The sequence below is a fragment of the Schistocerca cancellata genome, chromosome 12, assembly GCF_023864275.1.
Source record: "Schistocerca cancellata isolate TAMUIC-IGC-003103 chromosome 12, iqSchCanc2.1, whole genome shotgun sequence".
NCBI classification, from domain to species: domain Eukaryota; kingdom Metazoa; phylum Arthropoda; class Insecta; order Orthoptera; family Acrididae; genus Schistocerca; species Schistocerca cancellata.
Genome location: NC_064637.1, coordinates 44781252 through 44805815, shown reverse-complemented (window position 1 = coordinate 44805815; position 24564 = coordinate 44781252). Strand labels below are relative to the sequence as shown.

At 43.4% G+C, this 24564-nt stretch overlaps 2 protein-coding genes and 1 non-coding gene across 3 annotated transcripts in view; 2 read left to right on the top strand and 1 right to left on the bottom strand.

Moving 5' to 3' along the window:
* Positions 1-651: 651 nt before the first annotated feature.
* The window catches only part of LOC126109751 (clotting factor C-like), a 39718-nt gene continuing 15805 nt past the window's right edge, over positions 652-24564 (top strand). Inside the window, exons 1-2 of the mRNA XM_049914802.1 lie at positions 652-806; positions 20078-20239. Coding sequence (XP_049770759.1) covers positions 662-806; positions 20078-20239 — 307 coding nt within the window. The 5' untranslated portion in view covers positions 652-661. The remainder of the gene's footprint in view (positions 807-20077; positions 20240-24564) is intronic.
* LOC126109752 (SPRY domain-containing protein 7-like) lies at positions 975-2073 on the top strand. The gene is given in 2 exon segments (XM_049914803.1): positions 975-1630; positions 1632-2073. Coding segments are annotated over 2 exon segments (591 nt in total). The 5' UTR covers positions 975-1240; the 3' UTR covers positions 1833-2073.
* On the bottom strand, positions 5235-5308 carry Trnat-ugu (transfer RNA threonine (anticodon UGU)). The gene has a single exon. It is a non-coding gene; the product is annotated as a tRNA-Thr (tRNA).

Sequence of the window (24564 nt, the reverse complement as noted above, 5' to 3'; positions counted from 1 at the left end):
CTTGATGAACTGTGAAGCTGCATGGGCAGCTGTACCTGTACACGCCACCCAAGCTCTGTTTGACTCAATGCCCAGGCGTATCAAGGCCGTTATTACGGCCAGAGGTGGTTGTTCTGGGTACTGATTTCTCAGGATGTATGCAGCCAAATTGCGTGAAAATGGAATCACATGTCAGCTCTGGTATAATATATTTGTCCAATGAATACCCGTTTATCATCTGCATTTCTTCTTGGTGTAGCAATTTTAATGGCCAGTAGTGTACTTCCTGTTGCGAAAAAATGGTTCAAACGGCTCTGAGCACTATGGGACTTAACAGCTATGGTCATCAGTCCCCTAGAACTTCGAACTACTTAAACCTAACTAACCTAAGGACATCACACTTCCTGTTGCGGTCGGCAGTGTTAAATCTGCAGTGCAGTGGTGTCGCAGATAGTGACTGCTACGAATTTGAGAGAATGCTGTAATGAATAACAAGTCTGTAGATTCCAGGAGGGGGCGAGTGCCCCTCTTGCCCCCACCCCCGCCCTCCCTCTCTGCCCCCACCTTGCGGACGCATACGATGAGCTCTACGCTGTATTGGCTAACAGCTTGTTGGCGTCCTTGGTGTGTTCCTTCTCCGTTCGCAGAACCGCGACGCCGTTCAGCTTGCTGGCCTTCCTCAATGTTGCGGTACTTCCCGGTATCCCCAGCGACCAATAGAGGCCAACGGCCTCGCTTGTACGTGCACGGTGCTGGTGAAGCCCCGCAGTGCGCGATGGACCTCCGCCGAGGGAAGCTGTGGCCGCTCTTGCTGTTGCTCACCGCTGGTAAGTACCGGCCAATAAGTTGGGGAGTCGGCAGGGGACGAATCCATCAGCCTGACAATGTGGCCAACCCACTGCAGTCTGTCTGCCGTTATATTCGGCCAGTGTGTGGCTGCGTCCGGCCCCACCTCATTTCGCTAGCTTTAGACGCCTGTGAAATGTTTTCACGAGTAACAACTTTGACAGGAGAGCTGTGCTGACAGTTGTTGCTTATTGGCGACGAGGTTGGGATGTGATGCTGATGTGAGCAATTGGGTCGTAGAGCTAAACCTATGTTGTTTACTTAAATCGTTGATGAGTTTGCGTAATAATGTTTAGAAAAGTGTTAAGTTATACTGAATTAATGCAGCTGCAGCTTTCCTAGACCCATTTCAATCAAGGAATGTGCTCAAAAGTCGCGTTGAAACGACGACAATGTTGATAGCCTGAAAGCGAGGATGGCGATTGTGTTCTGCTGTGTGAAAAACTGTTTTGATGGGATGGGATTTTCAGCAACACCAGCGCCTAGGCGAGAAACTAATCCCATCACGCTAGATACTAATCACATTGGTCATGAAGTTGTGATTGTTAAAAACGGTTTGCGAATATGTGGGAGTGGCGGTGCTATCACAAATGCACCACAAGTACAGAGCAAATCATACTTTGAAGTGAAAATTCAGCAGTCTGGTGTATGGGGAGTAGGGTTGGCAACTCTCAACACCGACTTAAACAGGTCACCTGGAGGAATGGATGCAGGATCATGGGTATTTTGTTGGGATGGAGTATTCAGACATAACAACACTGAAATACAAAAAGCTCTGGAGCATGCTAATGAAGGTGATATTCTGGGGTGTCTCGTATGATCATGTGGAACTCAACTTTTATCTGAATGGAAAAAATATGGACAGTCCTGTAACAGGGGTCAAAGGACATGTTTTTCCAGTATTATTTGTTGATGATGGTGCCATTTTAGACATTGTGTTGGACAACTTCAATTATCCTCCGCCTCAAGGTTTTGAAAAAATTATGTTGGAGCAGTCCTTACTTTAGAGCACTTCTGGTGCCAGTGGTGGTCTTCAGAAGTGGCCATGAAGCACTGATACCTTTACTCATCATTTTTACACAGCAAATAAGACTTCATTGAGTTTAGAGAACTTTAATAAAGTGGAGAACACGATTCAAGCTTAAGTTTGTTTTTCACAGATACGAGAATCTCTTGAAATGCTCACTGCATTATCAAATAATATCAACAGTTTAAAGAATGGGAACTAGCTAAAGCTGTTACAATGTGTGCCTGTGTGTGTGTGTGGGGGGGGGGGGAGATACATACTTAACATAATACATTTTCCATGAAGTTGAATAGAATCAGCTTAAACAAGCATTGTGATTCAAGATATAAGAGAAAAATTTATGTTAATAGAAACGTAAGGTTTCAGATAACTAAGTCTATGAACTTCTAAATATATAACATCATTTCACGGATATTAAAAAAAAAAAGTGGTCAGCGTGATGGAATGTCAATCCTAAAGTCCCGGGTTCGATTCCCGGCTGGGTCGGAGATTTTCTCCGCTCAGGGACTGGGTGTTGTGTTGTCCTAATCATCATCATTTCATCCCCATCGACGCGCGGGTCGCCGAAGTGGCGTCAAATCGAAAGACCTGCACCAGGCGAACGGTCTACCCGACGGGAGGCCCTAGCCACACGACATTTCATTTTCAGTGTGTGGCTGCCCAAACCCCTGGTACAGGTGTTCTTTCGTTATTGGTTCCCATTTCCGTTACGTGGCACTGTAGGCGGGCCGGCAGACTAAAGATGATTCGATTAGCATTTATTATCCGCTGAGGCACTTCTGTCGCCACTTCACTTTTATGAGTGGTTGGTTGGTTTGGGGAAGGAGACCAGACAGCGTGGTCATCGGTCTCATCGGATTAGGGAAGGAAGTCGGCCGTGGCCTTTCAGAGGAACCGTCCCGGCATTTGCCTGGAGTGATTTAGGGAAATCACGGGAAACCTAAATCAGGATGGCCGGACGCGGGATTGAACCGTCGTCCTCCCGAATGCGAGTCCAGTGTCTAACCACTGCGCCACCTCGCTCGGTCTCACTGTTATGAGTCGGTATGTAAAGTAGCAGATCATTAAGAGTTGTCACCTTGCACTGAAAGCTTAGCTTGCCGCGCAGCCAGAGAGAGAGCAGGTGTTTGGTTCTCACGCTTTGCTAGTGGGCCGAGCGAGCAGTGTACTTGATTAACGCTGCATGCAGTACGTTACACGTACTCTCTGTGAATATGAAGAAGTACTATTAAATATTAATCGATCTTTTTCATACTTTGTATACCAAATTCTATGGATAACACAACCACAGCGTTAAAATTTCAAATCAATAACTCCAATACTTTTGGAGATATAAATTTTTACCTAAATCACATAATAACCGTGCTGGCATTGTGAAACGGAGTATTCATCTGTAGTATCTATTGAAACTACAACCCAGGGGATAGGTTCATATAATCTAATGTTGTGCAATTTTCTATATTTTCATTATTACAGATTTCGGTGGTAAACAATCAGTTTAATAAGCCCCAGCTGCAAAATACTAACACGAATTCTTTACAGACGAACGGAAAAACTAGTAGAAACCGACCTCGGGGAAGATCAGTTTGGATTCCGTAGAAATGTTGGGACACGTGAAGCAATACTGACCTTACGACTTACCTTAGAAGAAAGAATAAGGAAAAGCAAACCTACGTTTATAGCATTTGTAGACTTAGAGAAAGCTTTTGACAATGTTGACTGGAATACTCTCTTTCACATACTAAAGGTGGCAGGGGTAAAATACAGGGATCGAAAGGCTATTTACAATTTGTACAGAAAGCAGATGGCAGTTATAAGAGTCGAGGGACATGAAAGGGAAGCAGTGGTTGGGAAGGGAGTGAGAAAGGGTTGTAGCCTCTCCCCAATGCTATTCAATCTGTGTATTGAGCAAGCAGTAAAGGAAACAAAAGAAAAATTCGGAGTAGGTATTAAAATCCATGGAGAAGAAATAAAAACTTTGAGGTTCGCCGATGACATTGTGATTCTGTCAGAAACAGCAAAAGACTTGGAAGAGCAGTTGTACGGAATGGAAAGCGTTTTGAAGGGAGGATATAAAATGAACATCAACAAAAGCAAAACGAGGATAATGGAATGTAGTCGAATTATGTCGGGTGATGCTGAGGGAATTAGATTAGGAAATAGGAAATAGGAAATAGGAATAGGAAATAGTAAAGGAGTTTTGCTATTTGGGGAGCAAAATAACTGATGATGGTCGAAGTAGAGAGGATATAAAATGTAGACTAGCAATGGCAAGAAAAGCGTTTCTGAAGAAGAGAAATTTGTTAACACTGAGTATAGATTTAAGTGTCAGGAAGTCATTTCTGAAAGTATTTGTATGGAGTGTAGCCATGTATGGAAGTGAAACATGGATGGTAAATAGTTTGGACAAGAAGAGAATAGAAGCTTTCGAAATGTGGTGCTACAGAAGAATGCTGAAGAATAGATGGGTAGATCACATAACTAATGAGGAAGTATTGAATAGGATCGGGGAGAAGAGAAGTTTGTGGCACAACTTGACCAGAAGAAGGGATCGGTTGGTAGGACATGTTCTGAGTCATCAAGGGATCACCAATTTAGTATTGGAGGGCAGCGTGGAGGGTAAAAATCGTAGAGGGAGACCAAGAGATGAACACACCAAGCAGATGCAGAAGAATGTAGGTTGCAGTAGGTACTAGGAGATGAAGAAGCTTGCACAGGATAGAGTAGCATGGAGAGCTGCATCAAACCAGTCTCAGGACTGAAGACCACAACAACAACAGATTTCTGACGTTATTAAAAGTACTTTGTAAAATTATTGTTTCATCTCGTTTTGGTTGTGTGAAGCATTGGCGCGATGCGCCTCGTGTTGCGTGACCACGTGTCTGCATTGCTCAGATACACGTATTTAGTTTTTTAGCTGCGAACTGCTATTTACGAGGCGACCTGTACGCCACAGTTGCCGCGTTACATTAACGATCTGTCGCGTACGAGGTGTGCTCAAAAACTAAGGTGATTTTATATTTTTATGAAAGAAATATTTATTTATTCATTAATATTCACGTTGTCTATGAAGCTAGTATAACTCGAAAGAACAGATACAATTGATGACCTTCCCACGCCCGGGTTCCCGGGTTCGATTCCCGGCGGGGTCAGGGATTTTCTCTGCCTCGATATGACTGGGTGTTGTGTGATGTCCTTAAGTTAGTTAGATTTAAATAGTTCTAAGTGACTGATGACCATAGATGTTAAGTCCCATAGTGCTCAGAGCCATTTGAACCATTGATGACCGTGCAGCTTCTCTAGAATAAATGATAATCAATTGAAACCCTCAGCTGCCGACAGGTGTTGTTGACGTACCTCGATGGGGACAGCTGAAAATGAGTGCCCCGACCGGGACTCGAACCCGGGATCTCCTGCTTACACGGCAGACGCTCTATCCATGTGAGCCACCGAGGACACAGATGAATAGCGCGACTGCAGGGACTTATCCCTTGCACGCTCCCCGTGAGACCCACATTCCCAACTGTCCACAATCTACATACGCAATGTTCCTAATAGATACTTTGCCCATCCACTCATTACTCGCTCCCACTTAAGTTGACGGTTCCCGTAAGAGTTCGGGCAACCTGCGCGCACTCGCATGGCCTAAGTATCTATTAGGAACATTACGTATGTACCGGGTGATCAAAAAATCAGTATAAATTTGAAAACTTAATAAAACGCAGAACAATGTAGATAGAGAGGTAAAAATTGACACACATGCTTGGAATGACGGGGTGTTTTATTAGAACCACCGCATATTGCTAGACGCGTGAAAGATCTCTTGCGCGGGTCTTTTGGTGATGATCGTGTGCTCAGCCGCCACTTTCGTCGTGCTTGGCCTCCCGGGTCCCGAGACTTCAGTCCGTGCGATTATTGGCTTTGGGGTTACCTGAAGTCGCAAGTGTATCGTGATCGACCGACATCTCTAGACATGCTGAAAGACAACATCCGACGCCAATGCCTCACCATGACTCCGGACATGCTTTACAGTGCTGTTCATTATTCCTCGACTACAGCTATTGTTGAGGAATGATTGTGGACGTATTGAGCATTTCCCGTAAAGAACATCAGCTTTGCTTTGTCTTAATTTGTTATGCTAATTATTGCTATTCTGATCAGATGAAGCGCCATATGTCGGACATTTTTTTGAACTTTTTAATTTTTTTCGTTCTAATAAAACCCCATTTCATTCCAAGCACGTGTGTCAATTTGTACCTCTCTATCTACATTATTCCGTGATTTATTCAGTTTTCAAATTTATACTGACTTCTTGATCACCCGGTAGATTGTGGACATTAAGTTGGGAGTGTGGGTCTCACGGGAAGCGTGCAAGGGATAAGTCCCTGCAGCCGCGCTATTCATCTGTGTCCTCGGTGGCTCAGATGGATGGAGTGTCTGCCATGTAAGCTGGAGAGCCTGGGTTCGTTTTCCGGTCGGGGCACACATTTCCAGCTGTCCGCATCAAGGTATGTCAACAACACCTGTCGGCATCTGAGGGTTTCAATTAATTATCATTTATGGATGGATAGAGCGTCTGCCATGCAAACAGGAGATCCTGGGTTCGTTTCCTGGTCGGGACACACATTTTCAAAAAATGGTTCAAATGGCTCTGAGCACTATGGGACTTAACTGCTGAGGTCATCAGTCCCCTAGAACTTAGAACTACTTAAAGCTAACTAACGTAAGCACATCACACACATCCATGCCCGAGGCAGGATTCGAACCTGCAACCGTAGCGGTCGTGCGGTTCCAGACTGTAGCGCCTAGAACCGCTCGGCCACTCCAGCCGGCACACATTTTCAGCTGTCCCCATCAAGGTATGTCAATAACACCTGTCGGCAGCTGAGGGTTTCAATTAATTATCATTTATTCAAGTTGTCCCTTCAAAGCAATCGCCCTCCGATACATTACACTTGTGCCAACGCTTCTTCCAATCCTCTAAGCACTTCTCATAAGCACATTCTGGTACAGTCTTCAGTACTAGCAGCGATTCAGTTTTTATTTTATCAATCGTTGAAAATCTTAGTCCTTTGGTAAGTCTCTTCAGTTTTGGGAACAGGAAAAAGTCGCAGGGGCCAAATCCGATGAATATGGTGGCTGGGGCATGACTGTCGTGTTGTTTTTGCCAAAAAATCTCTCACAAGCAACGACGAATGAGTTGGTGCATTGTTGTAATGCGAAAACCACGCATTGTTGTCCCACAATTCCGGACATTTTTTGCGTATTGCTTCCGCAAACGACGCTTAACGTCGAGATAATATTCCTTATTGACTGTACGACTTTTTTGGCAAAAATTCAAGGTGCACTACACCACGGTAATTGAAAAAAAAGGAAACAGCGAGCAAAACTTTGACATTTGATCGAACTTGGCCTGCTTTTTTCGGTCTTGGCCCTCAGGGATGCTTCCATAGGGACGACTGGGCGTTGGTTTCGACGTCATAATCGTAAACGCATGTTTCGTCACCAGTATGGCCCTTTTGAGCAAATCAGGATCATCACTGATGTCATTCGAGAGCTCCTGAGCGATGGTCATGCGACGGTTCTTCTGATAAAAATTGAGAAGTTTTCGAACAAACTTCGCTGATACACGTCTCATGTCCAAAACATCCGAAAAACATTGCATGACACGAGCCGACAGATATGCCAACATCCTCAGCACCTTCTCTTTCGTTAATTCGACGATTTTCCAAAACAATTTTCTTCGCAGCTTCGACATTATCAGCTGTTGTTGCTGAGCTGGGGCGTCCAGAAGCGAGGTTGGTCATTGGCATCTTCTCGGCCATCTTGGAAGAGCCTGTACCACTTGTAAACATTCTTTTTACTTAGAGCAGACTCACCGTATGCCACTGTCAACATTTCAAGTGTTTTAGGGCACGTGGCCCGCATCTCGTGGTCGTGCGGTAGCGTTCTCGCTTCCCACGCCCGGGTTCCCGGGTTCGATTCCCGGCGAGGTCAGGGATTTTCTCTGCCTCGTGATGGCTGGGTGTTGTGTGCTGTCCTTAGGTTAGTTAGGTTTAAGTAGTTCTAGGGGACTGATGACCATAGATGTTAAGTCCCATAATGCTCAGAGCCATTTTAGAACACGTGAGTCCATTTTTCAAACAAAATTTGATGCAATGTCTTTGCTCCATTTCTATAACAATAGAAAATCGCCGAGTACACTAAAACACGTCTAAACTTTCTATCTGTCAAAAACAAACGAAGTATGCTGTAACTTGAAACTGTGAACAAATGTTCGGGACATGTGTACCAACATAACAAAAAGAGATCGATAATGGATTGTATGTTGCCCGCACAATTTGAAAAGATACCGTACTTTTTGAACAGCCCTCGTATGTGACAGCGCCGTGGTATAATGATTGCCATTGCATGCGACATTCATCAGTGCGAGTGAGATGTTTGGACAAGACTAGAGGTGGACATAAAATAATTGAATCATTTTATCGCCCATCAGGCTCGTCTCCTGATGTAACCGAAAACTTTAGAGAAAACCTCAGTTCACTTGTACGTAAGTTCACCAATCATACTTTAATTATCAAAGGGAGACTTAAATCATCCAACAATTGATTGGGAAAATTACAGTTTTGTTAGTAGAGGGCGTGATAAGACATCCTGTGAAACTTTACTAAATGCCTTCTCCGAAAACTACAATATTGATAGTACGCAAGCTTTTTGCAGATGACGCAGTTATCTATGATGAAGTACTATCTGAGAGAAGCTGCTTAAATACTCAGTCAGATCCTGATAAGATTTCAACATGGTGCAGAGATCCCAACTTGCTCTAAATGTTCGGAGTGTAAAATTTTGCGTTTCACAAAACGAAAAAGTCAATAAGTCACTGTAAAAATGCCGTGTGGCTATGACCTCCCGTCGGGTAGACCGTTCGCCTGGTGCAAGTCTTTCGAGTTGACGCCACTTCGGCGACTTGTGCGTCGATGAGGATGAAATGATGATGATAGGGACAATCCCTGAGCGGAGAAAATCTCCGACGCAGCCGCGAATCGAACCCCGTCCTTTAGGTAAGACATTCTGTCGCGCTGACCACTCAGCTACCAGGGCCGGACAACGAGTCGCAGTTGGAATCGGCCAACTCATACAAATACCTGGGTGTAGCGTTCTGTAGGTATATGAAATGGGATGATAACATAGACTCAGTTGTAGGTAAAGCAGGTGGTAGACTTATGTTTGTTGGTAGAATACTGGGGAAGCGCAGTCAGTCTACAAAAGATAATTGCTTACAAATCATCAGTACGACCAGATCTAGAATACTGCTCAAGGATGTGGGACCCGTACCATATAGGACTAACAGGGGATATTAAATGTATACAGAGAAGGGCAGCACGTATGGTCACCAGATAGTTTAATCAGTGGGAGAGTGTTACAGAAATACTGAAGGAACTGAACTGGCAGACTCTTGAAGACAGAAGTAAACTAACGCGAGACTGAAACTTCCTGGCAAATTAAAATTGTGTGCCGGACCAAGGCTCGAAATCGGGACCTTTTTCTTTCGAGGGCAAGTGCTCTACCACCTTACGGCAGAATTGAAGCTGCGATGACGGGTCCTGGGTCGTGCTTGGGTAACTCAGTCGTTAGAGCATTCACTTGCGAAAGACAAAGGTCCCGAGTTCGAGTCTCGGTCCGGCACACTGTTTTAATCTGCCGGGAAGATTCATATCAGCGCACACTCCGCTGCAGAGTGAAAATTTCATTCTGTAGCCCACGACTTAATAGTAACAAAGTTTCAAGAGCTGGCTTTAAATGATTACTCGAGGAATATACTACAACCTCCTACATGTCGCTCACATAAGGAACGTGAGGATAACATTAGAATAATTACTGCATGCACAGAGGCGTTCAAACAATCATTCTTCTCCCACTCCGTACATGAATGGAACAGTAAAAAACCCTAATAAGTGGTACAATGGGACATACCCTCGGCCATGCACTTCACGGTAGTCTGCAGACTATAGATGTACAGTAGGTGTGATGCTCACAGACACCCATAAGAATTTTATGCAACAGTTGTGCAATTACTTTGTTGATAGTTTCTAATGTGCTGAACTCTTCAATGTGCACTTACACCTATACAAAAAAAAAAAAAAAATTATAATGGCTCGTTGTTCAAAATCTTAAATCTACAAAAGTTCTTCGGCGATTGCTTCGAAATTTGGACACAACGTTGAATTCCAATACGCATGTGTTTTTACATGTTGTTGTTGTTGTGGTCTTCAGTCCTGAGACTGGTTTGATGCAGCTCTCCATGCTACTCTATCCTGTGCAAGCTTCTTCATCTCCCAGTACCTACTGCAACCTACATCCTTCAGAATCTGCTTGGTGTGTTCATCTCTTGGTCTCCCTCTACGATTTTTACCCTCCACGCTGCCCTCCAATACTAAACTGGTGATCCCTTGATGCCTCAGAACATGTCCTACCAACCGATCCCTTCTTCTGGTCAAGTTGTGCCACAAACTTCTCCCCAATCCTATTCAATACTTCCTCATTAGTTATGTGATCTACCCATCTAACCTTCAGCATTCTTCTGTAGCACCACATTTCGAAAGCTTCTATTCTCTTCTTGTCCAAACTATTTACCATCCATGTTTCACTTCCATACATGGCTACACTCCATACAAATACTTTCAGAAATGACTTCCTGACACTTAAATCAATACTCGATGTTAACAAATTTCTCTTCTTCAGAAACGCTTTCCTTGCCATTGCCAGTCTACATTTAATATCCTCTCTACTTCGACCATCATCAGTTATTTTGCTCCCCAAATAGCAAAACTCCTTTACTACTTTAAGTGTCTCATTTCCTAATCTAATACCCTCAACATCACCCGACTTAATTCGACTACATTCCATTAGCCTCGTTTTGCTTTTGTTGATGTTCATCTTATATCCTCGCTTCAAGACACCATCCATTCCGTTCAACTGCTCTTCCAAGTCCTTTGCTGTCTCTGACAGAATTACAATGTCATCGGCGAACCTCAAAGTTTTTATTTCTTCTCCATGGATTTTAATACCTAGTCCGAATTTTTCTTTTGTTTCCTTTACTGCTTGCTCAATATACAGATTGAATAACATCGGGGAGAGGCTACAACCCTGTCTTACTCCCTTCCCAACCGCCGCTTCCCTTTCATGCCCGTCGACTCGTATGACTGCCATCAGGTTTCTGTACAAATTGTAAATAGCCTTTCGCTCCCTGTATTTTACCCCTGCCACCTTTAGAATTTGAAAGAGAGTATTCCAGTCAACATTGTCAAAAGCTTTCTCTAAGTCTACAAATGCTAGAAACGTAGGTTTGCCTTTCCTTAATCTTTCTTCTAAGATAAGTCGTAAGGTCAGTATTGCCTCATGTGTTCCAGTATTTCTACGGAATCCAAACTGATCTTCCCCGAGGTCGGCTTCTACTAGTTTTTCCATTCGTCCGTAAAGAATTCGTGTTAGTATTTTGCAGCTGTGGCTTATTAAACTGATTGTTCGGTAATTTTCACATCTGTCAACACCTGCTTTCTTTGGGATTGGAATTATTATATTCTTCTTGAAGCCTGAGGGTATTTCGCCTGTTTCATACATCTTGCTCACCAGATGGTAGAGGTTTGTCAGGACTGGCTCTCCCAAGGCCGTCAGTAGTTCCAATGGAATGTTGTCTAGTCCGGGGGCCTTGTTTCGACTCAGGTCTTTCAGCGCTTTGTCAAACTCTTCACGCAGTATCGTATCTCCCATTTCATCTTCATCTACATCCTCTTCCATTTCCATAATATTGTCCTCAAGTACATCGCTCTTGTATAGACCCTCTATATACTCCTTCCACCTTCCTGCTTTCCCTTCTTTGCTTAGAACTGGGTTTCCATCTGAGCTCTTGATGTTCATACAAGTGGTTCTCTTATCTCCAAAGGTCTCTTTAATTTTCCTGTAGGCAGTATCTATCTTACCCCTAGTGAGATAAGCCTCTACATCCTTACATTTGTCCTCTAGCCATCCCTGCTTAGCCATTTTGCACTTCCTGTCAATCTCATTTTTGAGACGTTTGTGTTGCTTTTTGCCTGCTTCATTTACTGCATTTTTATATTTTCTCCTTTTTTTCTCCTACGTTTTTACATGGACTGCCTAATTGAGTGCCATCTGTTGAACATAAACATAAGTACCCTGATCAACCAGAGCATTATGACAACCGACCTACTATGGATATAAACCCATCCAGGCGATAGCAGCATCACCTACTGAGCAACGACTGCTAGTCAGACAGCCACACGCACGGTGCATGCGGTATCAATGGGCGTACTGTCCAGGTGTAGAAAGGGCAAGGTACGCGTTACATCTGAGTTTGGCCGAGTTCAGATCGTGATGGCCCGTAGGCTCTGCACGAGCAATTCGTAAACCGCATGACTCGTCGGGTGTTCGAGCAGTGCTGTGTTGAGTGTCTTCTACATGTGGCGACACCAAGGTGAAACCACTCCTAATCATGGGATTCCGCAGCTGACGACGCAATCATCCCGTCCCCCATGCGGATCCTCTATGACCTCATTCCTTTCCCCCATCTGCTCCTGTTCCTTGAATATATCCGCATACTCTACACCTCCCGCCGCCTTGATCCCCCTCACCCCCTGGTTGCTCCTCTCCTCTCCAACCCCCGCCCTCTGCCGCAACTTCACTGTTGTGTCCCCCCTACCCTCCACCTTTACACCCTTCATCTCCTTTCCCAAGGTGGCTTCCGTCAACTCCCCCTCCCGGATGATGCCCTCTTTCCCTCCATTTATCCCTCCTATCAACTCTGATCCTCATCTCCCCCTCCTCTCCTCTGTCCTTTCCTCGGGCTCCTCTCCCTCTCCCTTCCATCCTGTTTTCTCCCCGCCAAACCTCTCTCTGCCTCCCTTCGGCCCCCCCCCCCCGAGTCCTTTTGCATTCCCCTCCTCTGCATTTCCCCACTCCCCGTCACGTCTGCCTCCCCCCCCGTTATGGGTCCTCGTCCCCCATCGACTCCTTCCCCCCTGCCCTCCACATCGTTTTTTCCTCTCCTTCCCCCCCTTTTCCTTCCCATTGTCTGTCCCAGTTCCCCCCATCTTCAACTCCCTCAGCTGTGGTGTGTCATATTTGTGCCAACTCTTTAGTGCAGTGTTCAAGTGAGTGTTCAGTGTTGTGCGTCTATCCAAAGTTTTGCAAACAGAAATCATGCTGTCGCAGGGTGTGAATATCATATCCTTTGCAAACAGAAACCAGACTGTCGCCGTGTTTTTTAATTGTCTGTCTATTATTTTTCTGCTTCCTGTGTATTTTATTAGCATCATCAACCCTTTGTTTTATGTTTTAAGTTCCACAATTTTCCGCCATGTGACCATTTATGTCACCGATTTTACCGCCAGCTTTTATTATTTATTATTTTCATTTTTTTAAACAAATTCTGTAGGCTGAAGAGCGGCGTACTAAGCTGCTGCCAGCCCGCCCCCTTCGGGGGGAATCGAAACTCAATAAAGGAGAAAAAAAGGAAGAAAAAATGCCAATGATAACACGTGACCATCGACACAGGACGTTGGCGCAGTGGCAGAGCTTTTCTTCATCTGATGAATCCCAACAGCTTCTTCATCAAGCAGACAGGAGTGTGCGAATCCGTCGTCCTCCAGTGGAACACCTACTTGACTTCCGTTCTGCGGGACGGAGACAAGCTGGTGGCAGCTCCATTATTCTCTGGGGAACATTCATGTGGGCATCCATGGATCCAGTGAACCTTGTGCAAGGCACCATGTTGTTAGAGTACGAAGTTTCACTTTAAACTACATAGTTCTTACGTACTTACTCGATGGGCGTTCCAAAGGATTGGAAAAGGGCACAGGTCATCCCCGTTTTCAAGAAGGGACGTCGAACAGATGTGCAGAACTATATACCTATATCTCTAACGTCGATCAGTTGTAGAATTTTGGAACACGTGTTCGAGTATAATGACTTTTATGGAGACTAGAAATCTACTCTGTAGGAATCAGCATGGGTTTCGAAAAAGACGGTCATGTGAAACCCAGCTCGCGCTATTTTTCCACGAGACTCAGAGGGCCATAGACACGGCTTCACAGGTAGATGCCGTGTTTCTTGACTTCCGAAAGGCGTTCGATACAGTTCCCCACAGTCGTTTAATGAACAAAGTAAGAGCATATGGACTATCAGACCAATTGTGTGATTGGATTGAGGAGTTCCTAGATAACAGGACGTAGCATGTCATTCTCAATGGAGAGAAGTCTTCCGAAGTAAGAGTGATTTCAGGTGTGCCGCAGGGGAGTGTCATAGGACCGTTGCTATTCACAATATACATAAATGACCTGGTGGATGACATCGGAAGTTCACTGAGGCTTTTTGCAGATGATGCTGTGGTGTATCGAGAGGTTGTAACAATGGAAAATTGTACTGAAATGCAGGAGGATCTGCAGCGAATTGACGCATGGTGCAGGGAATGGCAATTGAATCTCAACGTAGACAAGTGTAATGTGCTGCGAATACACAGAAAGATAGATCCTTTATCATTTAGCTACAAAATAGTAGGTCAGCAACTGGAAGCAGTTAATACCATAAATTGGGAGTGATTTAAAATGGAATGATCATATAATGTTGATCGTCAGTAAAGCAGATCCCAGACTGAGATTCATTGGAAGAATCCTAAGGAAATGCAATCCGAAAAGAAAGGAAGTAGGTTACAGTACGCTTGTTCGCCCACTGCTTGAATACTGCTCAGCAGTGTGGGATCCGTACCAGATACGGTTGATACAAGACATAGAGAAGATCCAACGGAGAGCAGCGCGCTTCGTTACAGGATCATTTAGTAATCGCGAAAGCGTTACGGATATTATAGATAAACTTCAGTGGAAGACTCTGCAGGAGAGACGCTCAGTAGCTCGGTATGGGCTTTTGTTGAAGTTTCGAGAACATACCTTCACCGAAGAGTTAAGCAGTGTATTGCTCCCTCCTACGTATATCTCGCGAAGAGACCATGAGGATAAAATCAGAGAGATTAGAGCCCACACAGAGGCATACCGACAATCCTTATTTCCACGAACAATACGAGACTGGAATAGAAGGGAGAACCGATAGAGGTACTCAAGGTACCCTCCGCCACACATCGTCAGGTGGCTTGCGGAGTATGGATGTAGATGTAGATGGGACTGTAATGGCCCTACATAGAGATCTTACCTGGTTGCTCATTGGTTAGTGACAGGTGACTTTGTGGGACATTGACTATTTAAAGACAGGCATAAGATTATGTGACTTCTGAAACTACATAATGTTTTGAAAATTGGCTAGGGTAGACTTTACTATACTGCATGTACTCTACAGTTTTACTATTATCTGGTTTATAAAAAAAGGTTTTGTGGTAGTAAAACATAAAATATATGGAACATTATTATTCATCCTTAGTCAGAAATCCCCTACCCACCAGTGTAGCTAAAACTGCTAACGCACAGCTTGCTGGACTCGTGTAGGTGCGCCGGCCCCGGATCGAATTTGCCCGGCGGATTAATGACGAGGGCTCGTGTGCCGGCCAGCGTGGTTGTGGTTTTTAGGCGGTTTTCCACATCCCACTAGGTGACTTCCGGACTGGTCCCCACGTTCCGCCTCAGTTACGCAGATCGCAGACATCTGCACACTATTCCATGGATTACACTAGGCGCAGACAGTTGGGGTACACTAATCCCTTCCCGGGGGGTACGGGGTGGTGACACGAAGGGCATCCGGCCACCCCTTCAAATTAACATGCCACATCCGATTGACCAGCAGACCCCACCAGTCGAGATTAATGCTTGGAAAGAGAGAGAGAGTCAGAAACCCCCTGTTTACATGTATGAAATCCATCTTGGAATAAATTTGTTATGACCCCAAATTATACAAAATCTCTGTCTGTGATTGAATTAATTAGTGAGAGGTGCTGTTTCATTCAGAAAAAAATATAGCAACAAAAATACATTGTCATACTTCAGAATCTTGTAGGTGTTAAAGCAAAATAGGCAGTTCAAATTGTGAAGTCCTGAACTTTTATTAATGTTGATCATTTCATGAGTTGATTAGTTTCAGATAATTCAAAATATGTTCTCAAAAAGTTGGGAAGTCTGCTTTTGAATGAGTGGTAGCAATACCTCCTATGCTCCCACTCCTGCACAATGTTTCCTGATTAAATGATGTCATAACCTCAGTTAGTCATTTAATTATATAGGCTTCTAGTAAAGTCAATTAACAAGGAAAGTAAATGTGAATAACCCTGAAAGAGTGGTTCTGTGTGGGGTGTTGGAGGGGTGAAGTGGACTGCGGCAGTCGTCGTGGGGTTGTGGACCACTGCGGCTGCGGCAGGGACGGAGCCTCTCCATAGTTTCTAGGCCACTGGTTAACATACAATACAGTACATTTACAACGTAAATATGAACAAATAAACTGTGACTTTAAATGGAATTTTTCATAAAGAACAATTTTATATTACTGTACATATTATCTATTAAGTGTGCAGCTGCATTACATATAGAATGAAATAGCAAAAAAAAAAAAAAAATTATTCTTGGGAGCAGAAAGTATAGCAGATGGAGTAGTAGCAACACACTACAGCTTAGTATCCTCAAGGTAAGTAAGAGACAGCATTTTTCAATTCATCTTGAGTGTATTTTCTTTTTTGTACAAAATGTGAAACATAAACTTCTGCTTCCTTGCTTTGAAAACATGGAAGGTGAACAGCAGCATCAAAATGGACATGCCAATGAATAAATAAGATAGTTCAATATACACTGAGCTGACATAAGTCATGTGATACCTCCTAGTGTCATGTCGGAGCCCCCTTTCGCCTGACATAGTGCATCAACTCGAGGCTGCATGGCCCCCACAATTTGCTGGAAGCCTACTGCAGAAACACTGAGTGGTGATACCTCTATAGTCATCCACAATTGCAGAAGTGTTGCTGGTGCAGGACTTCTTTATGGTGGCCCATAAATATTCGATGGGATTCATGACTGGTGATCTGGGAGGCCAAATCATTTGCTCAAATTGTCCACTGTCTTCTTCAAACCAGTCATGAACAATTGTGGCGTGGTGACATGATGCATCAACTTCATCCCTAAAAATTACATTGTTGTTTGGATACATAACATTGATGAATGGCTGCAAACGGTCTCCAAGTAAAGAAATATCCAGAGGAACCAGTCAATCGCATGTAACCGTTATGAAGCCATCACCAGCTTGCACAGAAAAGCAACTGGAATCACTCAACAGAGGAAAGTCCACTGGATCTGACGGGATACCAATTCGATTCTACACAGAGTACGCGAAAGAACTTGCCCCCCTTCTAACAGCCGTGTACCGCAAGTCTCTCGAGGAACAGAAGGTTCCAAATGATTGGAAAAGAGCACAGGTAGTCCCAGTCTTCAAGAAGGGTCGTCGAGCAGATGCGCAAAACTATAGACCTATATCTCTGACGTCGATCTGTTGTAGAATTTTAGAACATGTCTTTTGCTCGAGTATCATGTCGTTTTTGGAAACTCAGAATCTACTATGTAGGAATCAACATGGATTCCGGAAACAGCGATCGTGTGAAACCCAACTCGCTTTATTTGTTCATGAGACCCAGAAAATATTAGATACAGGCTCCCAGGTAGATGCTATTTTTCTTGACTTCCGGAAGGCGTTCGATACAGTTCCGCACTGTCGCCTGATAAACAAAGTAAGAGCCTACGGAATATCAGACCAGCTGTGTGGCTGGATTGAAGAGTTTTTAGCAAACAGAACACAGCATGTTGTTATCAACGGAGAGACGTCTACAGACATTAAAGTAACCTCTGGCGTGCCACAGGGGAGTGTTATGGGACCATTGCTTTTCACAATATATATAAATGACCTAGTAGATAGTGTCGGAAGTTCCATGCGGCTTTTCGCGGATGATGCTGTAATAAACAGAGAAGTTGCAGCATTAGAAAATTGTAGCGAAATGCAGGAAGATCTGCAGCGGATAGGCACTTGGTGCAGGGAGTGGCAACTGACCCTTAACATAGACAAATGTAATGTATTGCGAATACATAGAAAGAAGGATCCTTTATTGTATGATTATATGATAGCGGAACAAACACTGGTAGCAGTTACTTCTGTAAAATATCTGGGAGTATGCGTGCGGAACGATTTGAAGTGGAATGATCATATAAAATTAATTGTTGGTAAGGCGGGTACCAGGTTGAGATTCATTGGGAGAGTCCTTAGAAAATGTAGTCCATCAACAAAGGAGGTGGCTTACAAAACACTCGTTCGACCTATACTTGAGTATTGCTCATCAGTGTGGGATCCGTACCAGATCGAGTTGACGGAGGAGATAGAGAAGATCCAAAGAAGAGCGGCGCGTTTCGTCACAGGGTTATTTGGTAACCGTGATAGCGTTACGGAGATGTTTAACAAACTCAACTGGCAGACTCTGCAAGAGAGGCGCTCTGCATCGCGGTGTAGCTTGCTCGCCAGGTTTCGATAGGGTGCGTTTCTGGATGAGGTATCGAATATATTGCTTCCCCCTACTTATACCTCCCGAGGAGATCACGAATGTAAAATTAGAGAGATTAGAGCGCGTACAGAGGCTTTCAGACAGTCGTTCTTCCCGCGAACCATACGCGACTGGAACAGGAAAGGGAGATAATGACAGTGGCACGTAAAGTGCCCTCCGCCACACACCGTTGGGTGGCTTGCGGAGTATAAATGTAGATGTAGATGTAGTGCCTTGTTCACGAGATGGGTCCGTGGCTTTGTGAGGTCTGTGCCACACCCGAACCCTACCATCAGCTCTTATCAACTGAAATCGAGGCTCATCTGCTGTGGCCACAGTTTTCCAGTCATCCAGGATCCAACAGACATGGCCACGAGCGCAGGAGAGGAGCTGCAGGTGATGCCGTGCTGTCAGCAAAGGCACTCACGTCAGTCATCTGCTGCCACAGCTAATTAACGACAAATTTTGATGCACCATCCTAATGGATATGTTCGTCATACGTCCCACATTGATCACAGAGTTTGTTTCATGCAGCATTGCTTGTCTGTCAGCACTGACAGCTCTACCCATACACCACTGCTCATGGTCATTAAGTGAAGGCTGTCAGCCACTGTGTTGTCCGTGGTGAGAGGTAGTGCCCGAAATTTGGTATTATCAGCACATTCTTGACACTATGGGTCTCAGAATATTTAATTTCCTAACAGTTTCCAAAAGAGATTGCCCCATGCACCTAGTCCCAACTACCATTCCGCGTTAAAGTCTCTTGATTCCCGCTGTGTGGGCATAATCACGTCAGAAACCTTTTTGACATAGCGACCTGAGAATGCAAAATGACAACTCTGCCAACACACTGTCCTTTTATAACTTGTGTACGAGATACCACTGTCATCACTATGTATATATACATATCACTATCCCATGACTTTTATCACTTCAGTGGATAATGAAAGGAGCTAATAGAAAGAGAATGCATAAACATGGAAACATGCAACAATAACATAATGGGATAGTCAATGAAAGATAGTAATACAAGTGATAGACTTCATGGTCCTCATGGTGAAATGAACAATGATAGATAATGTTGCTAGAAACCAAGAGATTGTTTCTGGAAATCAGCAAATGTTATCTTACTTGTGGCAAGGGGCTCAGTTAATATCCAACACTATTATCTCTTTTAAAATTTAAAGTGAGTTAAAAAACAATTAGTATTAGATCCCCATTTTATGGAAGATCAGTACAGATAAATGATAGTGTTCTGTAATGGTATTGTTTACTAAACCTGAGGAAGACAAGATTTATATTTATGAATCATATGTATAGCTTTTAATGTATGAAAGTAAAAAACTGTTACCCAGCCTGTAATAATATTAAGTAAATGCCCGAACTAACCAACTTGTGAATTATTTGTTCTCTGCTCATGTACCATACTGTTTTACTGAATCATGAGCATACTGTAAAATATCCTCTTCCCTGCACTTCAAAGTGATTTCCATAGTATTAATGTGGAGGTAGATGTAAAATAATGCTTCCTGAAGATTCACTTTATTTTGCCTACATTGCTTGAACTTGTCTGGCAAATAACAATTGTAAACTTTATGCCACCAGTATAAATTTGTCAGCTTGATCTTTATCATCATACATGTAAATACTAAAATAATGCAGAAAGTAAAATCAAATGTGTGATTATAAAAATGTTGCAGAGTGTGTAAAACCAATTCCAACAGACGAATCATATCTCCTTGATGGAAAGCCTTCACTGGCTGCAGAATTTCCATGGCATGTTGGAATATATTTACATGAAAATGATGGATATTTACAACTATGTAGTGGAACCCTTATAAAAAGAAAGTTGGTTCTAACTGGTGAGTTATTTACAAGTTAAATATTTGCTATAGTGTGTGTTACTTCAGGGTAATGTATTATGGATTGCATTACATAGTATCACCCAAGCTTCTCTAAAGGCAGTAAGTCTATAATTTGTTCACTCCCTTTTTACCCCTCTGAATACCTGAGATTTGTAAATCTTACTGTTTATTGCATCTTATTGTGTATTTGCCTCTCATTTTGTTGTAGTATCCCTCTCTTGTTCCAACAAACTTACCTGATTGTCTTGACATACCTTCGTAAACTCCCGGTCTACACAAATCTACAAAGAGTATAAGCAACAATAAAGAGCACAGACAATCACCCACAATGTAGTTGAAGAGCTGAGCAGGAGACAGGCACATAAACAAGCTCTAAAACATATTGATTAGCTTTCTTGCAGCTGAGCTACAAATACCAAATATTGATTATGTGATCCATGACACTCTGTTATACAGGGTGTCCAGAAAAGGGCTCCCTGATTTCAAAATTAAATATCTCGAAAACAAAGATCGATAGAGGAATGCAGTAAACGGTATGTTTATTGTGAAAGCTGTAAGAAGTTTATAAAATAGTTTGAAATAATAGTTACAAAAGCTGCTAACAGATGGCGCTGTACGCTGTACAGCTCATATCAGCATACATAAGTGAAGTAATCGTATGAAAACAATCTTTGCAAACAATCACTTCACAATGTTTTCAAAATGTTCACCATTGGCACTCCAGAGGTGGCGCAAACGAAGAATGAAATTCGCCATCACATTTCGTAGTGTCTCAACCGAAATGGATTCACATGCCACAGAGATCGCCGTTTCAAGCTCGTCCAGCGTGGCGGGATGCTTCGGGTAGACCATGTCTTTCACTGTGCCCCACAAAAAAAAGTCACAGGGAGTCAAATCCGCCGAATATGGAGGCCAATCCATGCCTGCACCAGTAAATTTGGGATATTCCAAAGCAATGACTCGATTCCCGGAGTACTCCTCAAGAAAGCGAAACACTTGTTCGGTCCGATGTGGTCGGGCTCCATCTTGCTTAAACCTTTCAGTACATGGTCGATCCTCTAACGCTTGCTGTGTGGCGACAAATTGTTCCAAAATTGCAACGTAACGTGCACCAGTGACTGTTTCTCGAATGAAAAAAGGGCCAATAATGCCTCTGCTGCATACTGCAGCCCACACAGTAACATTAGGAGAATACAGGGATTTCGCTTCACACCAATATGGCTTTTCGGAACCCCAAAATCGCCAGTTCTGCTTATTCACTTATCCATTCAGGTGGAAGTGTGCTTCATCTGTAAACCAGATGCAGCCAACATCAAATCCTTCACCATCAATCATTGTGAGCATCTGATTAGCAAAGGCAACCCTTTGTTAGACAGCTCGTACGGGTATGGCCTGGTGCGTTTGAATTTTGAATGGAAACATGTGTAGGCTCTTTCTCAGTATTTTCAGCGTGCTGGAACGCTTCAAACCAGTCTCAGATGCAATTCTACGGACGGATGACATTGGATTTCGCTGAATAATTCCAGAAACTGTGGCGATATTTTCAGGCTTGCGGCCAACATGCCCCACTAGATCATCAGTTACGCTGCCTGTTCGTTGAAATTTTGCGAAGAGAGTACGAATGGTTTTCGCATCGAGACCTTTTGGAACATTAAATCGTGCTTGAAAACCTCGCCTTGTTGCCGTAGGACTTTCTTCTAACCTGTGGTACTCTAGCACCAGAAAAACGCGTTGTTCAATGGAGTACAAGGTTTTAATCTCTTCCTTCGGTACGCTAACCTCCTTTCACGTTTCAATAGTGGAACTCGGATCACTATTTATACTAGGCATTACGTATGGCGATTACAGCGCCATCTGTTAGCAGCTTTTGTAACTATTATTTCAAACTGCTGTATAAACTTCTTACAGCTTTCACAGTAAACATACCGTTTACTGCATTCCTCTACCGATCTTTGTTTTCGAGATATTTAATTTTGAAATCAGGGAGTCCTTTTCTGGACACCCTGTATGTGTTCATTACAATTAAACTTTCGCTGCTTCCGCCAATGTACATGGAAAGCTATTTACTGTACAGGTAGCCAACTTTATAGGAATACTGTCCAGACTTTGTGTTGGAGGATTTGCATTGTTAGTAGTGTCAGGGTCATGTCTTGACCTAGAAGCTGGTACTGGTATGGCAACGTTGAGTTGAAACAATTGCAGACATTCAGCATGGAGCTTTACTCATAAAGCTTTTTTTTTATCAAAACAGCAGCAGTACTGATGTTCTTTGTGAGCATCAATGTGTGAAAGGAATAACGAAAGGCCCTCTATCCACATCAAGTTGGAGAACATGATTCAGAAGTTTGAATTAACTGGCGAGAAGCTGACAGTGAATTGTGCCACAAATTGTTGAAGAAGTTATTGTTGCCATGGCTACAAATGCCATCTCCTGGCAGTGCATGAGCTGAACTACCAATAAATGGTCCACCGTTCAAAAAGTGATGCAATCATGGAGGTATAAGGAGGGGAGATGGCACTTATGGCCGTCTGCTGTACGTCTGTTTGAAGCCGGTGGACCGCCATGTTTGATTGGTCAAAACAGTGACAGAGCTCTTGTTAGAATTGCGTGTTCTTCATATTTAACGTTATGTCTGCGAAATAATTTCAGATGATGAGTGTTACAATGTTTACATGCATAACACAACGTCAGAATAGCTTTTTCAGGTGTTTTCGTTTTGTTGTTAATGCGTTTTTGCCCCAGCAATACAACTGATTTGATCTCGTTAACTTAAGTGCTTCTTTTGGATACGAACTTCGAATGACGAAAAATAACAGTGTACAAAGCTCTTTTCAAACTCAAATCACCTTTTACTGTATTTGTGTCGATGTAAACTGAAAGCAGAACACGAAAGCTATGCTAGTTTACATACCGGATGATATTTCTTACTCGTTTACACACTTATACAAAATTTCATTTGTAAATACAAACATCGTTTGTGCTTTGTCAAGAAAAATAAGCATATGAACCCACAGAGCCCTACGAGCTTCATTGATCGGAAATCTGAAATAAAATAAGAAGAAAACAGTTTCACAAAACGTAAACAAGGCCGCACATCTCACGAATATAAACGACAATATTTTACGAACGGGGCCACTTACGCATGGAACGTGATTCCTTTTAACTTGGTAGCACTATTCCAACGGTTAGTACACCCGTAAACAACGCAAACCGGCATTTTAAAATGAAACAAACCTTCAGCAGCTCTACACAGTAGCACAATCGGAAACGAGTCTTCTGACCAAACTGCAATGGCGGAGCTCGGTTTCTGTCGGCTTCAAGCTTGTGACGTCATGGCATCTCCCCTGGTTGCAATCATGAAAAGGAATCCATACAAACTTCTCTTTACTAACCAACTGCCGGCCGCGGTGGTCTAGCGGTTCTAGGCGCTCAGTCCGGAGCCGCGCGACTGCTACGGTCGCAGGTTCGAATCCTGCCTCGGGCATGGACGTGTGTCATGTCCTTAGGTTAGTTAGGTTTAAGTAGTTCTAAGTTCTAGGGGACTGATGACCATAGATGTTAAGCCCCATAATGCTCAGAGCCATTTGAACCATTTTGAACTAACCAACTTTTTTCATTTGATGCAAACATTTGAGTAGACTTTGCTCCTATGTTTCTTGCAAGAGTTAAGGACATTTGGCCTTGGAACATTTTCTGGAGTGATGAAGCACACATTACGCTCACTGGGACAGTGAGCACTCTCACCTGCCACGTTTGGGAATCGTCACCACCAACAAACATTCCAGATGTTCCCCTGGATAGTGAACACATTATTGCAACTGGAGCCCCAAAGATGAAGGACAGGCAGCGTGAATAGCACACAAGTGTGTCATTGTGCTGCACAGAGAAACTTATAGTTGAAAATGGCTCTGAGCACTATGGGACTTAACATCTGTGGTCCTCAGTCACCTAGAAATTAGAACTACTTAAACCTAACTAAGGACATCACACACATCAATGCCCGAGGCAGGATTCGAACCTGTGACCATAGCGGTCACGCGGTTCCAGACTGAAGGGCCTAGAACCGCATGGCCACAACGGCCGACACTTATTGTTGAAATTTATATAACTTACATTTCAAGAAGAGTCATGTCTGACAATATACTACTTTCTCTTACATGAAGTTATTGTGTACTTGGTCCAAAGACTGGTTTTATGCACCTCTTTCCATGCTGCTCCATGATGTAGAAACCTCTTTGTCACCAAATGACTACTTCAAACTACATCAGTCTGAATCTGCTCTTACTGTATTCATCTCTTAGTGTCCCTCCACAATTTTTAC